We start from the raw sequence: 18,261 nt of genomic DNA, 5'->3' as shown, positions 1-18,261 counted from the left end.
GCCTGAACTCTTTTTTTGCTCAAACTCTCTAAAAATGTCCAGAAACAAGACCTGGAAAGTTTTATCCCCAAACGAACAAGTTTAGGAAAATCAGCTCAATGAAAAAGGCCCTTTAGAATGGAAATACAGTGAGTAACCTTAACTGTATCTATTACTATTCATGCATTCCAGCCATGACTGGTTATATATATGTTGAGATAAGTTTTTGAAGTAATTATAACTGTTTATAAAACTAAAAAAAAAATAAAGGAATATGGTTTTGGTGTGGCAGTTATGTCTAGGTGATCAGGTTGTTACTGGAATATGAAATGTGAATGATAAAAAAACAACAGAAAACATGAGTAGTAATTAGAGATATTACAGACTTTCTTCACACCAGCCCAGCAACAATCTCATTTGAATCCAGCAGCAGGAAGCCTCTTGGAAAGTTGTGTTTTGAGTTCACTTCTTAGCTTCCCCACCCATGTAGAGAGACAAAGAGGTTGCCACTGCCTGAATGGATAGGCAGGAAGGAAGGAAGGAATGAGGTGTGAGCAGGGTACATGTATGCCCAGGTGGAAAGATCAGATAACAGGTGGGGAGCTGGACAGAGTCCCACAGTTCCCATAGAATTTCCTATCTGGCCAAAACCTGGAAAGATATTTAAATATTGTGTTGAAAGCCTAATTTCATGAGATTTCCAGTCTGAGGATTAGCTAAACTCGAGACTGGTCAGTTAGGATACTTAACCAAAGCAAACTTTTGAAACCTCAAGGTTCATAGAATCAGAGAAATGTAGGACTGACAGGGACTTTGAGAGGTCACCAAGTCCAGCTCCATCTTTCACTGGTTGTTCATATGGAGGTGTTCAATGGTCTATTTGAAATATTAGTGGTCTTCTCTGGTTCTTGGTGGACAGGTGACCAGTCCTCCCTCAATCTGTGACAAAGCCTACAGCAATACTTTTATCTAATGACTAGAGAGTGTATTGAATTTAAAGTTTGAATGGCTCTATAAGTGGTCTGCCTTGTGTAAGTATACTTTAAAAGAGTAAATTTTTGATGATCAGAAAGTAGATCAATAAGAAGATTCACTATACAGTCATTCAGCAGAGACTTCAGATGGTTAATAGAATAGCACTGAGTTTTCAGGTCTCTAGATGCCAGATGATGGACTGCATGTCCTATGTGTTTGTCTCAGGAGAGGGAGCAAACAGAGAATAGGAAATAATTGAATAACTCAGAACAGATGAAATCAGATGAGACCTACTTGCCGATGCATTGTGAGTGTGTATCTCCCTCTGACAGGTACGTCTAATGGCAAAGCCACAATGGTCAGATTCAAGTGAGAACACCTACCTTTTAAAAAAATATGCAAGAAAATAATTAGAACACAGTTGATTATTTCTTCATTCATTTCTTATTGAAAACTTTTTGGGCTTCGAGAGCAGTCATGAAAATAATTAGCATATATGTTGTTATGAAGACAACAGCTACAAAAATCCATTTTGAGCAAACTTCCAATCAGTCTTTCTTACCAAACTCCATTTGTGCTAGCTTCAGAGATCACTTATTTTGTCTTTAATTTGTAATTCCTCTCTTCTGCTTCCAAATTGCTCATAGCAGTCTATTGCCAGATCAACCCTAACACCATCAAAGGTATTTCTTTTCCCTTCCAGAAAACCATAATCATGCACTTGACATGAGTAACTCTGGCATAACAAGTTAATTACTATAATAGACATTTAATGTTTATATCCACTATACATAGAAATATGAATACTCCAGGAAAACAACAAGATGCATTTGTACCACCATGTTGCGTTTTCTTTCTCAGTTCTTCATTTTTCTTTGTTTTGCCCCAGTCTGCTTTATCATACAGTCTGCATTGAGAGGATTGGTTATAAATTTTATGCCTGCCACTACAATTCTGTATGGAGCTCTCAAAGAATTTTTACTAGAAATCACTCTGATAATTAGGGAATTTCTGTTGTAAAGTCTGCACCATTGAAGTCACGGAAGTTTTGCCACTGGTTTCAGTGAGAGCAAGATCAAGCCTTTAGTATTGTTCCTAAGAGCTGTGATTAGATTTTCAGTTGGCTACATGTGGAGGTGGTTTCATGATACATTCTGAAAGTATAAGGTTCAGGGAAATTTTCACACATGTCCAAACTCAGCTTTACCGAATGGTGCCATGCAGCAGCGTTGCAATGTTATGACAATGTAAACAGTTACAGATGGTTGGCACTGAGTCATTCCCATCATTCCCAAGATATTTGGCAGCATATACCATGGGGATTTTTTCTCCCTCTCATCAACACTTAAATTTCTGCTAAATCCCCCCCCCCCTTTTTTTTTTAGTTCATCCTTACTGTGCTCACACATGGATTAAGTTATTGACATGTTTAATATTCTCTTCTTTTTGTTCATGGGCACTTTAAGTGCTTTTGAGCAGCAAGGAACTGACACTTCCAAAGTTCTTAAAATCCCTTCGTTTTATATCCAGAAAAGCCAGGAAAGCTGCAGATGGCTAAAGCATAACTGTAATGTATATTTTCCTTTTTGTATTGCTGTTTTGTTCATTTAGACACTAGTATGAGTCGATATCACGTCCAGTGGTTCCCAGAATCCTGTGTGCACAATGAAACTAAAGGGCCTGAAAAAGCAACTGGCCTGACCTATGTAAGTTGAAATTCAGTCCCTTGCTTAACTTGAAGTGGTTTTCAGTCATTGGGTATGGTGGGAAAGGAAGAGGGAAGTGATATGTAATAGCATGCAGAATGTTTTATACCTGTCATTGGTACAGTAGGAGTGGGGTTTTTTTACTTCACTGCAGAGTAGTGATATATTTGGCTTTGTTGATTTAACCAACATGAAAGGTAATCTAAATGAATGTACTGCATTCAAATGCTTTACGTGGGTATCTGAAGTGTTCATATTACACTACAAGGCAAACCTGTTTGTACAATGCATATATGCTTATACAGTATCTAGGTCAACAGGGACCTGATCCATGATTAGCACCCCGGGAACCACTACTATACAATTACTGAATATTAATCTAAATAAGCAGCTAGGCTTGTTTTCAGACATAGAGAGGATCCATATGCAAGGCTCCCCCTGAGAAGAGTAAGAGATGAAGAAAAGAGCCTCACATTATAGATGCTAGACATTAACGCTGGAAGATGTAAAGATATCACAGTGATTCTCCATCATTAGCAATTTTAAAATGAAGATTGGATTTTTTTTAAAATATATGCTTTAGTTCAAACAGGAATTAAATTAGGGGAAGTCTTATGGCCTGTATTATGCAGTAAGTCACACTAGATGATCACAGTGGTCCCGTCTGGCCTTACAGTCGATGAGTGGTGCAGTATAAGAACCTGAATAGAAGAGAGAAAGATTCTAAATTACTATAGTTCTGTATAATTAAATATTATATCCCAATTATATTTTAGCAATGGCATTTCTTCCTACTGAATGTATTATCCAATCTGGTACCACTCTACTCAAGTAATATGTTATACAAATATTACATTACTGAAATGTCAAGTCAGTGAATAATGAAGGAAACTCAATATAAGAAAACGTGATCAGCCTTTCTTTTTTACCCTGTGCTATAATAAGAAGTCAACTCACTGAAGTTAATGGCAAGTAAAGTGAGACTAAATCAAAGGGAATAGTTGTAATTTACTGCTGTCAGAGAGTCAAATACTGTACATGGATTTAAAAAGAGGATAGATAATTTTGTAATCAGTAACAACATTTGGAGCTATGCATGCTAAGGTAAGGGAAAGCTAATATAATTAAATAAGTTTATTGCCACTAGAGGTCAGGAAAGATTTTTTTTTCTCCATGAATAGCATTGTACAACTGGCCAGGTGCATTATGGTTTTTTGGTTTTCCTGTAAATTATTTTACAGTGATTAGTCTAGTCTGATTTGGCAAACCCTGTGTTTATTTGTAAGTTCCAATCAATACATTGAGATATTGAATATTATTCTAAAATAGTTAAGAAACTACCTTCAATAAACACATGGTTGCAAAGGGCCTGATGCTGAAAACCATACTTCCTTTGGGTCTGATCCTGCTTCCGGTGATGTCAATGGCAAAACTCCCATAGACTTTACTAGATGTACAATCTGGCTCTTGAATAATCTTAAGTAGGAAATACAGGAGTCAGGTTTGCAGGATCAGCTTCTAATACTGTAATATTCTACTTCCGATATATCCTGAGCAATCTGATGTGATAAATAAGGGGCCTAGTCCTACAGTACTTACTCATGCCAATAGTTACCTCAGCATCAAAGTGGAGATTTGTTTACAAGTGCTGTTCTAAAAGGACTGCACTGGAATGTTTGAGTAATCCATTATTCATGCACTTTTCATGTATGCAGTGCTCCTGTAGCCGTGCTGGTCCCAGGATATTAGAGAGACAAGGTGGGTGAGGAAATATCTTTTATTGGCCCAACTTCTGTTGATGAGAGAGACAAGTGTTCGAGCTTACACAGAGCTCTTCTTCAGGTCTGGGAAAGGAACTCACAGTGTCACAGCTAAATACAAGGTTTGAACAGATTGTTTAGCATAAGTAGCTAACGCATATTTTAAGGGATCATTCAAGGTGAAGTGGCCTGTTAAAATATGTTGAAATATGTGTTAACTACTTATGCTAAACAATCTGTTCAAAGCTTGTATTTAGCTATGACACTTTGAGATAGTTTCCCAGACCTGAAGAAGAGCTTTGTGTAAGCGCATAAGCTTGTCTCTCTCACCAACAGAAGTTGGTCCAATAAATGATATTACCTCACCACCTTGTCTCTCTAATGCACTTTCCATGTCAGTTATGAGAAAATTTACTTAGCTTAGCTCTAACACTCTTCAGCTGTTTTCAAACACAGAGTACAAAAATTTTAGAAACACCTAAGTACTGTAAAAAGAAAAGGAGTACTTGTGGCACCTTAGAGACTAACCAATTTATTTGAGCATGAGCTTTCGTGAGCTACAGCTCACTTCATCGGATGCATACCGTGGAAACTGCAGCAGACTTTATATATACACAGAGAATATGAAACAATACCTCCTCCCACCCCACTGTCCTGCTGGTAATAGCTTATCTAAAGTGATCATCAGGTGGGCCATTTCCAGCACAAATCCAGGTTTTCTCACCCTCCACCCCCCCACACAAATTCACTCTCCTGCTGGTGCTAGCCCATCCAAAGTGACAACTCTTTACATAATCAAGTCGGGCTATTTCCTGCACAAATCCAGGTTTTCTCACATCCCCCCCACCCCCATACACACACAAACTCACTCTCCTGCTGGTAATAGCTCATCCAAACTGACCACTCTCCAAGTTTAAATCCAAGTTAAACCAGAACATCTGGGGGGGGGATGACTTCAAATCCAGACTCCAGGGAGAAACTGCTGAATTGGAATTCATTTGCAAATTGGATACTATTAATTTAGGCTTAAATAGAGACTGGGAGTGGCTAAGTCATTATGCAAGGTAGCCTGTTTCCTCTTGTTTTTTCCTACCCCCCCCCCCAGATGTTCTGGTTTAACTTGGATTTAAACTTGGAGAGTGGTCAGTTTGGATGAGCTATTACCAGCAGGAGAGTGAGTTTGTGTGTGTATGGGGGTGGGGGGGATGTGAGAAAACCTGGATTTGTGCAGGAAATAGCCCGACTTGATTATGTAAAGAGTTGTCACTTTGGATGGGCTAGCACCAGCAGGAGAGTGAATTTGTGTGGGGGGGTGGAGGGTGAGAAAACCTGGATTTGTGCTGGAAATGGCCCACCTGATGATCACTTTAGATAAGCTATTACCAGCAGGACAGTGGGGTGGGAGGAGGTATTGTTTCATATTCTCTGTGTATATATAAAGTCTGCTGCAGTTTCCACGGTATGCATCCGATGAAGTGAGCTGTAGCTCACAAAAGCTCATGCTCAAATAAATTGGTTAGTCTCTAAGGTGCCACAAGTACTCCTTTTCTTTTTGCGAATACAGACTAACACGGCTGTTACTCTGAAATAAGTACTGTAAAGAACTGAAAATCAATGAGACTTGGAGATCCTAAGTCACTTAGGTGACTTTTGGAAATTTTACCAGAGGCTAGAATTTCTCTTATTAAACTTGCTTTGAACAAAACATGTAGGCGGGGATTTTCAAAAGTATCAGGGCTCTTGTTTAGTTGTTACCTTAAAGATATCATTCTACATATAACGGTGTTTTATTGCTCAGTTGTGGATCCTTCTCTGCTTAGAGGAATAACGTGCTATATCAAAGGGTGGAAATAGGATGTCCTCAAGGAAAGACGTATAAGGCCTTCTTGGGATTTGTATGCACATTAAAAGGAGTTCTTAAATGTAGACTAAACCTGTCTTTCATCTCAGCTTAAATAATCTTCCTTACATTTATTTAATTGGATTAGCATTTTTCATCCTCACACTGCCATTCCCCACTGCCATCGTGTCAAGGGAGTGTTCCTTGTGTTAGAAGTTAGCTACTTTGATGCAGCATGACTAAGGTATTGTATAGGATTGAAGAAAGTATCCAACCACCATAATAATGTTTTCTGATTATAATTTAATAATAATATAGGCAATATTTGCTTTGTTCTCTGAATAAAAACCACATTTGCATGTGCTAATCATGTAGAGAAACATACACTTGACTAGGAAAAAAAACATTTAATCTTATGCCAACATTATGGTTTTAAGAAAAGGTTTATTCGCAGCATATACTGTTTTTCTTGGTCTAGGAAAACTACATAATTCTTCAGGACCTGTCATTTTCATGTAAATATAAAGTGACCATTCAGCCAGCAAGATCTAAAGGTCGTTTGAAGGCTGAAAGTATTTTCTTTACCACCCCACCTTGCTCTGCTCTTAAAGGAAAAAACCACAAGCACATTAGTTGTCCTGCTGAAGGAGGTAAGTCACGGTCTGAAGCACTTGCAGAGTAGATTTCAAGTGCACTTCTAGGCACTCAAAAACAAGTTTTGTAAAGCAATTCTCAAATGTGTTTTGAAAGACTCAGAATAAGTAGGGGAGACTTATTTTTGTGTCTCTGGATGTCCAGGTAATTACCAGGATATCCTGGTAAGTAATGTTTTTCAACATTAAAGAGTCATTGAATTCTTTTAGTAGGAAATTTGTCTAACAAACACTTTCAAAAATTTTCCTTGTTACAAATGCAATCAAATTAAATACACAGGGGTGTAGTTTTACCAACATGACAAGGTTATCATAGTATTGGTTGATCACTTAGATAAGAATTTCAGGGGATTATTCAAGTATATATTGTAGCAGTATTATGATTTACATTGCTATTCTTTTTTTAAGGACTTGTTTGTGCTGGAAAGTTTTATCAGTTATACAGATAGAATTATACAAATGTTAGTTATACCTTTATAATCCACCTTGTGAATACTCTTATTCCAGTGTAAGAGTGGCTGTTTTTGGTTTAACTTAACCCCTTTCCCAAATAAGCTATATAAAAATAAAATAAAATTAAAATTAACAAAGCACTTTTATACTGGTATAAATGTCCACACAGAGAGTTATACTGGAATAACTGTATCAGTTTAAATTCAAACCCTAGGTTGTATCCAAAACTATTTTCCTGTGCTGACAAGGCCTAAGGCTGTATGTTTTAATTGCCAGTGCTTTGCACCTTATGTAGTTATTTACACCTTTCCAAAGTGAGTGTAAAATGCTCCCATTTTGAATTGGCATATTGTATACTACTTTGCATTCACTTTGCACAGGTAAGTGACCAGACAAAATACAAGTCAGTTAATAATCAAGCCATGGGACTATACTATACTTTTTACCAGATGCAATAATGAGAAGTTACCTTAAAACTCTCCTAAATTAGAGTTTATGCTGTTCCCTCTTCAGAAGTATCTTTACCTTTAAGAAAAGAGGTTGCAACAAGTTGGCAGAGTCCTGAGTAAACTAGATAAAGAAATGCAATAGACACATCAAGAAGCAGATTGTGACCCTGGGATCTCAAGCTATATTAACAATATTACCAGCAGGACAGTAGGGTGGGAGGAGGTATTGTTTTATGATCTCTGTGTGTATATAAAGTCTGCTGCAGTTTCCATGGTATGCATCCGATGAAGTGAGCTGTAGCTCACGAAAGCTCATGCTCAAATAAATTGGTTAGTCTCTAAGGTGCCACAAGTACTCCTTTTCTTTTTGCGAATACAAACTAACACGGCTGTTACTCTGAAATATTTCAGCTGTTCCTCAAAATTTAACTCATCCTCTTGCCTCAAATTTTTGCAGCATCAGTTCTCCCTAAAGTGCTGGCCAAACCCGAGAATCTATCTGCCTCTTTCATTGTTCAGGAAGTAAATATTACTGGTCACTTTTCATGGAAGATATTAAAGGCAAATCTTCATCAGCCCATGACAGGGTTTCAAGTCACCTGGGCAGAGGTTACTACAGAGAGCAGACAAAACAGCTTACCCAACAGCATCATTTCCCAATCACAGATACTGCCAGCAGTAAGTTTGTTTTCTTTTCATTGCTGGGGGCATTGCATGTTTGTGTGCATGGCTAATTTTGTATTTTTAGTCATGATTTAGCTGCCAGGCACCATTGCTTTCTCTGGTTCCGCATATGTGTCTGAGCAGGAAATGGGTTCACTTTTCCCCCTTGTTTGGGATACATGTCCAGTACAACTGCTCATCTTGATGACACATCAAACATTGTAATGTGTGTGATTGTCAAATTAGCAACCAAATTTGAGATATGCCTTAATGAAGGCAAAGATCGTCTAGGCAGCAGAAGATATTTTTCTTTTGATGATCAGGCTGCTCTGTTCACAGGATAGTAAGGATTTGTTAATTCTTTGTTCTCCAGGATGAGAAAATTAGTGGAGTTACCCTGAATGCAAGATAATTTCTCTCTCCTTTGTATTAACCTTCTCTCTGCTCCATCTGGATATATGCTTCATGGAAAATAAAGCTCATCTCCCTTTTCTGCAAATGTGTACCAAGGTATAAAGGGACACATCCTCACACTAACAGAGAGGGGACTAACAAGTTTCTCAGGGCCTGTTCAACACTAACAAGATGCAGCTGTGAGACTTGTTCTGCTGGAGTGGGCGGGGAAAGGGAGGGAGGAGCTTAAAAGGGAAAAGCTGCCTCAGGAAGGGCTGGGGGAAGAGGAAAAGGCTGCCCAGCTGAGAGGGAGATATCAACAAGCCTCATTGCTCCTGAAGCTATGCAACCCAGCCTCAGAGCAGCATGTCCCATGGAGGGGCTGGAGGTAGACCCTGTTTAGACTAAGCTGAAAGGGCTGACTCTGGAAGACTGACTGAGATCAAGGTCACCCTCCCTTCTCTTTAATTTCCCACAGACTCCCCTCTCCCAGAAGGGAAGAAAGAAGGGAGGGAACTTTTCTTTAGTTTGTTTGCTCCAAGAAGCCCCTTGGACATCTCTCAGGAGGTGAGAGAAAGGCATTGCAAGGACCTGAAGCAGGGTCTGGCGGGGACTTGAGGGGATTCCTGCCCCCCTTATAGGAACAGTTAAATAATGGCAATTCAAAATAGAACTAGATCTCTCCTCATATAAAGTGGGAGAAGACTTAACTTGCACTATTCCCCCTTTTCTTTGCAAGGGCTCCTTTGCTGGCTTCAGTTCCTCCCATGGCAGCAGCAGCAGGAGGGAGGATATTCAAGAGGCGTTGCCAACTCCACCAGAGGCAGAGATTGCTTCTAAGCAACTAGGGCCTCATCCAAAGCCCAAGAAAGACAGTGGTCTTTACATTGACTTCAGTGAGCTAGATCAGGACAAGTATCTGAGTACACTTTAAATGCTCTGTCTGTTGCCTGCCAGAAGAAATTTCTGTGCCAGTTCCTGGAATGCTAGGTGTAGCTATCAGGTGGAGCTTACTTTGTGTTTGTGCAGTGTTTGGTTCCACAGATCTTAGTTTAATGCCACTAGTCCAATCCTAGGACTAGTCCGATGGATGGCTGTCTGGTGATTCAGCAGCCAAACTAACTTGGGAAGAAGTTGAATTGAAGGTCTGATTCTCCATTGTATTTCCTTGAGTCATTTACAAGTGTGCATTCTCATTTTACACCTAATCTGCACTTATTTGTCTGGCTGTAAATGATCGTACAAGCTGCAAAGCAATAAAAAGTCTGGCCCAGGGTTAATTAATATTCCATCTCTCACCACTTCAAAAATGGGATTAAAAATTAGGGGCCAGATCATTAGTCTGGGTAGCTGAGTGGATCTATACTAATTTTCACCAGCTGAGGCTCTTGCCCTTGACTCAAAAAGGGCATGAGTTTACAAATCAATGGCAACCAAAGTCAGACATTGGCTTCTATAAAATATTTTATGAGATGTACAATGTACTTGTTCACTGAAAAAAAACCCATAAAACCTAGAAATAAACTCCATTCATGGCACTGACACTTTAATTTCAGGAAACCGACTAGAAAATTGAAGTTGGAAGTATCTGGAAGTGGAATCACAAAATGTACAAGTGAAATCTTAACTGTAGGGAAAGCTGTATTTTAAGGGAAAGGGGGGGAATATCCTATAGGTGAACTCAACAGATATGTTTACACTAGAAACATTACAGCTTCAGGGCTGCAGCTGTGCCACGGTAGCACTGACTCTTACTACAGTGACAAAGGGTTCTTCCGTTGACCTAGCTGAGTCTACACTAGGGTCACGGTTGGCTTAACTACCTCTCTCATTGGTATGAATGTAGCTAGGTTGACCTAAGATCTAAGTGTAGACCAGACCAGAGAACTGGCTTTATTTCCAATTCTTGCTCTGCCAAGTATTTTTTGATACCAACTCTTTAGGTATATGATAACCAAACCAAAAGAGTAGTGAACTAAATAATAAATGTACAAAATCTTTAATATAAAACCTTAAGAAAACAAGCTGTGGGAATTGCAACACGGTTTTTAAAAAAGTATGTATGTGAGGAGAAAAAAAGTATCCACTTAATGTACAATTTCCGGATGGAGCAATTGTCTATTATTTCTGGTAGACATAAGAATTTATTCCATTCATACATTTTTAGGATCATTATGTGCTGACTGTCCCCAACCTGAGGCCATCAACGCTTTACCGATTAGAAGTGCAAGTGCTGACAACAGGCGGGGAGGGGCCAGCTACAATAAAATCTTTCCGAACACCTGATCTGCTGCCATCTTCATCCCACAGTAAGTGTTGTGACCTGACATAAAAGTATTTGGACTAGTGTATATGCAGAGAAAGGCACTTAAAACATTGTCTACCGCAACAATTAAAACAAAGTCCTGGGGTTCTACTGCTCTAACCCTTTATACAGTGAGTAGTCTTAAACTGTTCTGTTTTTAGAGATATTATGGATTCCAGGGATATTCCCTATAACTAAAATGGAGAATCCTGCTGGAACATTTAATGGCTCTGAAACCAGAATGAACTTCTTAATTGCATCCACTGTATATTTACTGCACAGTTTTTGTTGTATTTCCCCCATATATAAATACGTATAAAAGGAAAGTGAACCCAATAATTTTAGAATATTTAGCGCGTAAATAATGCTAGTGTTTCTCATAATCACTTTCTTCCCTCTAATGTAACACTGCAAATTTGCACAAGGTTTACTACAAACAATGGCTTAAAAAAAATTCAGAGCCACAAACTGCTAACCGAGGGACATTGGTAAATACTCTGTTATGATATCTAATGCTCAGTTACACAAATATTGGTTCAGGTTAAAAACAAACAATCTGCCTATTTGGTATTATAGGCTAAAATGGTAGCTCAGATTATCAGTCTCCAAAACCTGTTAAATCCAGGTTCTTTCTTTCTTTCTTTCTTTCTTTCTTTCTTTCTTTCTTTCTTTCGGGGGGAGGAGGGAAACTGCAAAAAGGTAGTTTAAGTGATCTGGTGATATTACCTCAGGGTCATGTCGAGGCCATTGCAAAGTATTGTAGCGAAGAAACTACACGTGTGCACAGCCAGTGCATTGCTTTGTGAGAAATCTGTGGATAAGAAATCTGGGATACAGAGGTGCTGTAGAGAGAAATGCAAGTAGTAAATCACTGGCTGAATTTAGGAATGAAGGGTTCTACAGCAATCAAAGGTTTAGAATACAGAGTATCTGACTTCTTGGTTATCTTGAAATCCAGACTAGATTAGAAGTGATCCAAAGCCTGTACCGTGTCCTGACTTTCTGATGACCTATATGCAACACTTAAGAGGTGCACAATTAGTTCTTATCAATGTTTCCAGTCAACGCCCTGAGTTGTAGAGTATTTGCCACTGATTTCAACTGAAGTTTACATAGTAATATATGAACTGTGGTTATTTTCTTCTCCCCCACAAAGACTATGCCCCCAAGCCATTGCACATTATTTCAGTTAATATTGTAAATTGATTGCACAATATAAACAAAAAAGGCAAATTATATTACTCATTAGACAATAAATGCTACCTACATTTATTTTTGCCCACATTTTAATGCAGTTAGATTTTAAGAAGCTGCTTACAACAAAATACTATTTTCTGAGCATTTAGAATAAGGCAGTTTAATTTTATGGGAACCCAAGAAATATCAAAGAAATTCGTCCTGATCCGACAAAATAATTGACCTGCTTGGATCCTTCCACCCTTGCAGAATTCCACTGAAGTCATATGAACAGTGCGTGGGCGTGTGTCAGCACAGGCAGAGTGTTTTGCAGGTTCAGGGCCTTGTATGCAATTACTCCACTGAAAGGATGGATGGTCCAGTGGCAAACTGGGCTGTAAGAAACTCCGCTTCTAGTCTTGCTCTGCTGCAGACATTCTGTGTAAGTCACCTGGTCTTTCAGTTCTCTGCCTGTAAAAGGGGGCTAACAGCACGGCCCTGCCTTATAGAGGGGTTGTGGGGATAAAAGCGTCAAAGATTGGGAGGTTCTCAAATAGTACGGTGATGAAGGCCTAATTATTTTATCGTCTATACAGCAAAGGTGAATTCCCTTTCTTCTTTACTTAGGGCCTCATCTGAAACAGCACCATCCACATCACTACAAGCCACCCCCAGAAAAATACTAGACTGCTTCACATAATTAAACAAATCACTGAGAGAAAAACTGAGCTCTCACAAGAAGACCAGAAAAATTCACATCTGTAGGAACAATAAATCGTTTTTTTCCAGTGGAAGTTATCATCCTGTATGATTTGTAACTACTTCTACATAGTTTAAGCATGAAGAATAGTATTTGTACCAATGCCAGGATGAAATGTACAGCAACTATCCTGACAGTACCACCCCTATTCTGCTAAGTGAAGATTGCATCCAATTCAACACATCTGAGAAAAATCAAATGTATGTTTGTTGTAATAACATTTTATTTCCTAGGTTTAAAGTAGATTGAAAGGGTGCAGTGAATAGCAGAGGGTTTTGTTTTGCTAATCTTTATAACAATATCTGAGACATTGTTCTTTTATATATACATAGCTTTGAAAGCCAGAGGCCAGATCTTCAGCTGGGGTAAATTAGCATCTGTCACTTGAACTCAGTGGAGCTGAGCCAATTTATGTCAGCTAAACCTATACAGTAAATGCAGTTTGCCATTAAAGGAGATCTCCATTTACCTAAAATAAGTGCACAACCAAATAAGTAGCAATAATAGATGCACACAGTTCAGTCTGCAATGGAAACTACTATTAACTTAGCAACAAAAAAAGTAGATCATACTAGCTGATGTATTTCTTTAGTAATATATCTATATTTTGTGTGGAAATGGTACCATGAAGTTCTCTCCTTAACAAAATGTGTTAACAAGGGAGATTTTCAAAGGCACAAATGGCAGTTGGTGCCTGACTTCCATTGATGTTCTGCAGTAGCTGGACACATGCCTTTGAAAATCTCCCCCATTTTTATTTTTAATATTTTGAAGGGAACCCTGTATTTTCCCTGTTAGAGAACTAAATAGTGAATGTTCACATTTTAGACATGAACATTTCAAGGCACATGTTATGTTACTTTGGGGTTTCTTTGGCTTTTTGATCTGCATATCTATTTTCCCCGAGGATCTTTTGAACAGCAGAATGGATGTGCCGGCTACATGGTACTCCGCTCATAGAATTAAGTGACAATACATTGATGTCTGGAAGTCATTGGCTTGTAATTTATTTGAATGCATTTTTCAAATTCAAGCATGAAGGTTACCCTGTTTTTTAACCATAAGGGAATGCAGATGACCTTATTGTGCAATGTAAACAGAGTAATTTGCCACACAGAGAGACAGTCTTTAATAGTAAAGAGAAACTGCTTGGATTTATAATCAGAATGATGGGAAATTTCTCTCTACAAATAATCCTGATGACGCAACCTCTTGTCCAAAAAATTGCTGTCTGTGCATTCTCATGTGCAAATTCTATTACCCATCTTTAAATGAGGATAATACATCTCAAGCTTTCTGTAACTTGAAATTCACAAATACCTTCATGGAATCCCCCAACTACAAGCACCACAAAAATGAACCCAAATCTGACTAAAGATAAAGTTTCTGTACTTGACTTCTTCCTGAGATACCCCAAGAAGGGGAAATACTCTTTGTCACAACAACAATAAATATTCTGAAGAACACCAAATAAAAAGATAAACATATCTGTGCTTGAAACTGAAAGAGCATGGTTATGCTCAGTATAGCATAGCACAGAAGAAATTCAAATACAGATCATCTATATAGAAAAGGTTTAACCAGGCTGACGATACCAAGAGTCAAGAGCCCCATTGCAATTTCTGACTATTTTTTTCCTTCAGTTTTTCCAGCATTCGAATATTTTTTTTAAAAAAAAAGACAACTCAGATTACTGCATTAATTCTACCATTTTCTTTCTATTTTTCCTGGTACCTTTTTGATTTATGCACCCATGGAGCAAATAACTTCACAAAGCTGTCTTTAGGGTACAAGTCTTGGGCCTTGGATAGTTACTTTACGAGGTATTAAGAGCTGTTCATACTTTGGAACTACAAAAAAACGAAAAAAAGAAACCCACCCCACATACCACAACTTCTCTTCCCTATCACATAATGTGAGCAAGCTTTGAAGGGAACTGGAACTGACAGTAGACAGAAGGTCAACTATTTTCACCCAGCTGAAATCTGACATGCATCTAGGTACACAGGTCTTCAGACATAAATTACTAAGTCTATGCAATTTGAATAGGACCAATGCCTGGCACCACTTATATATTTAAATTACATAGGACATAAGTAAGGCTAGGAAAGTGCTATGGGAGTTAGATTGTGGCACCTAATTCCCCTAGGTTTCTCTGAAACATTCAGCCTAAACTTTTTGGCCAGACTCTCTTCTCAGTAATGCTGGAATAAATCTAGAATAAATTGACTGATGTTAACGAAGTTATGCTGAATTCACATTGATGCAACTGAGTGCAGAATTTGTGTCTCTGTCTTTTTTAAGCCAACGTCTATGACAAACCTTGGATTCAAGAAGATAGAAATTGGCAAATTAACAGCTCTTGATTATTATATGAAAGGTCTTGATTATTGAGTGGAATGCCATATTTCTCAAAATGGTTTGAGCTGCTTGCTAGATTTGTTATTTTTTCTTAATTGGATGTTTCAGGAGGAGACTAAAGTTCATTCAAATATTTATAAAATAGTCTGGAGGTTTTTATATATTTATATAAAGATAAATTATTTATTATAGGATCAATCAGCCGAACTCAGGCAAAACTGTCATTGAAGAACTGCTATTGAATTTTGCCTGAGTAAGGCCAGTAGGATTTGACTCTTTATATCTTGGAGATAAAGGTGAAGGGCATGGGAGTGGAATGAACAGATTATTTAAACAGATTAAGACTTTAATCTTGCTCTTTAATAATCAGTTCCTCAACTCAACATTCAGCTATAGAAATTTCATGGGAATAAATGATCCTGAAATTATAAGAGTCAACCAAACCATCAACAAATGGGACATTAGATTATATCTTCTTTGTTCTTAAATATCAGCCATTTTCATATAATTATTTGAATTTAACATCATATATTTGAAGACTTTTATGCCTAGATCCAGTTGGAGTTAGGCACCTCAGTACCTTGAGGATGTGGGTCTTAGTGTCTAATTCATAAATCCTCATTTACTGAATTGCACAGGGTATATTACAGTTCACCTATTTGACTAGCCTAAATCATGCTAACATTGCATTCAGCAATGGAGTTTGAAATCACTACTTGAGATTTTTAGTTAAAGATTTTTTTCTCAGTTTTTCTCAGTTTCTCAGTAATAAAGATCAAATATGGATAGTGGGATATTTCTAGGTACGCTGCACTTTTACACCCATATATTACTAACTTACTTAGCATACTATTCTGATTGATTTATCAGTTAAATCCTGGATGTCATATATTTTGTTTGCTAATGGAAAATTATAGGATTATTCCATTTTTGCTCTAACATTTTTTTATGCATTTGAAACTAGTTTTTACATTGAATACTGTTTAAGAATGAGAATTTTTTTTCTTATGGCAGTTAATTTTTGATAGAGCAGATCAAGAACTAGAAAATATTTCTGTCTTAAAACTTAAAAGGAGAAAGGTAGAACCATACTAATAGGGTGCCAGGTGGTGTTCACTGGGAATATGGCGGAAGGAGACAAGAACTTCTTACAAATAAAAGGGCTGCATTGCAAGATACTAAACACCCTCAACTTTCATAGCATTCATCTGGAGTTGAGGGCACAATGCAGCAACTCATGGGTGGCACTAGTACCTTGCAAGATCACGCACAAAATCAAAGAAGCAACTGGTCTGGTCTTGCGCCATTAATGCAAATGGAAATTTTACTATTGCCTTCAGTGGAAGCAGGATTGAGGCTGACATACTCCATGGGCCTAATCTGAATTCCTTTCCTACCCAAGACTCTCACTGAAATAAATCAGAGTTCTGGATATAGAGGTCCTGCTTCAGGAAAGCATTGCTATTTAGGACAGAACTTAAGCACATGTTTAACTGCATTGATGTTAATAGAACATAAGCACATGTTTAAATTAAACATGTGCTTAATTTCTGTCTTGAATAGGAATGGATTTAAGCACTCCCTTAAGTGCTGTCCTAAATCAGCGCCTTAAAGAACAAAGGATAAGGTCCAGACTGTTTTAAATCCCTTGTACAACACTCTTAGAAAATTTATTTTTGCCCTATGTATCTGTAAAGGTAGCTGTGATAGTGACATATTTATTAATTCCTTTTCTTTCCCTGTATGCCAAGTATATTCTGACATTTTTATCAGTACCTGTGAACATCAATTAGTATAAATACTGTTATGCAAACTTGTGCATTGTAACCTGGAATCTGATGCTAATAAGCTGTTGCATGTAGTTTAAATAAATAACTAAAAACTTTATTTAAAAATGTAAATGAATACCTGCAGATGTGGATGGTGGTTATATATGGTTTTGCATGCCCAAACTCATTGTTCAGTTATAGGCATGAAGTGTAATGACTGTCTTAGCTCTACTGAATATATTAGTAAGGTACAATTTACAAAGTAATTAACAGAGGTCTATATGTGAAATAATTTTTCCTTTTTACTTAATGATATTGTAATGCAGAGATGACAGAACTACTTATCTGTTGCCCAAATTGGCTGTAGAAATTATGTTCCTATAACTGTCATTTAAAGTCAATATTTATTTATGTATGTAATACAGAAAGGTTGATTTTTGTGTATGTGTGTGTCTGTCATGTTATTTAGAGCAAAAATGCTTCTTGTAAAAACATTTTGTAAAAAACAAATGTAATTGTAAATAGAGTATGATATTCTGTTACTCGGTATTTTCATGTTTAGAATTTGTACATACTGTTTAAGTAATAAACTATCCTGCTATGTGGAAATGTAGCTTTATTATCTCCTGCAGACAGAGCTTATGCTTTTGCTTCTATTAATTCCTAGTCTTATCCTCTTCTTCCATAAGTCGGCTTCAAACTGCATATCTTTTCTGTGTCCATGTGTCTCATATCAGGTTCTGGAGAATGTTCATGAGAGAGCATCCTATTTTAATTAAGTATTTCAGAGCTTGACAGTCATCACCTCACAAGGCTTTCATCACATTTGGAATCATTTTTTATAGTGTCAAAGCAGAAACCGTTAACACCAACTTCTGCAGTATCGTGGTTTTTTACTTTTGGAAGTGGTCTCAAAAATCTCACACTACATTGGGATTTCACATGAGGGCTTTATATTCTGAAACAGTTACTTTCTGGCTACAATCCTTCAGTAGAAAAATTCAACAGTGTTGCTGTTT

General features: G+C 37.6%; 1 protein-coding gene across 4 annotated transcripts in view; it reads left to right on the top strand.

Moving 5' to 3' along the window:
• ANOS1 (anosmin 1) overlaps positions 1–17,851 on the top strand; it is a 181,251-nt gene extending 163,400 nt beyond the window's left edge. For 3 of the 4 annotated variants that reach the window (XM_048860383.2, XM_048860365.2, XM_048860391.2), the window contains 5 exons: positions 2,566–2,660; positions 6,739–6,910; positions 8,273–8,493; positions 11,039–11,180; positions 12,980–14,986. In XM_048860383.2, the coding sequence (XP_048716340.1) occupies positions 2,566–2,660; positions 6,739–6,910; positions 8,273–8,493; positions 11,039–11,180; positions 12,980–13,038 (689 nt within the window). In that variant the 3' untranslated portion in view covers positions 13,039–14,986. Of the gene's footprint in view, positions 1–2,565; positions 2,661–6,738; positions 6,911–8,272; positions 8,494–11,038; positions 11,181–12,979 lie in introns of all 4 variants that reach the window. The other variant, XM_048860374.2, reaches the window with a different exon arrangement.
• The last annotated feature ends 410 nt before the right edge of the window (positions 17,852–18,261 follow it).

Source organism: Caretta caretta, chromosome 1 (genome assembly GCF_965140235.1).
Source record: "Caretta caretta isolate rCarCar2 chromosome 1, rCarCar1.hap1, whole genome shotgun sequence".
Lineage (NCBI taxonomy): Eukaryota > Metazoa > Chordata > Testudines > Cheloniidae > Caretta > Caretta caretta.
Note: the sequence above shows the minus strand (reverse complement) of the source record. Positions and strands in the feature narration are given on the sequence as shown.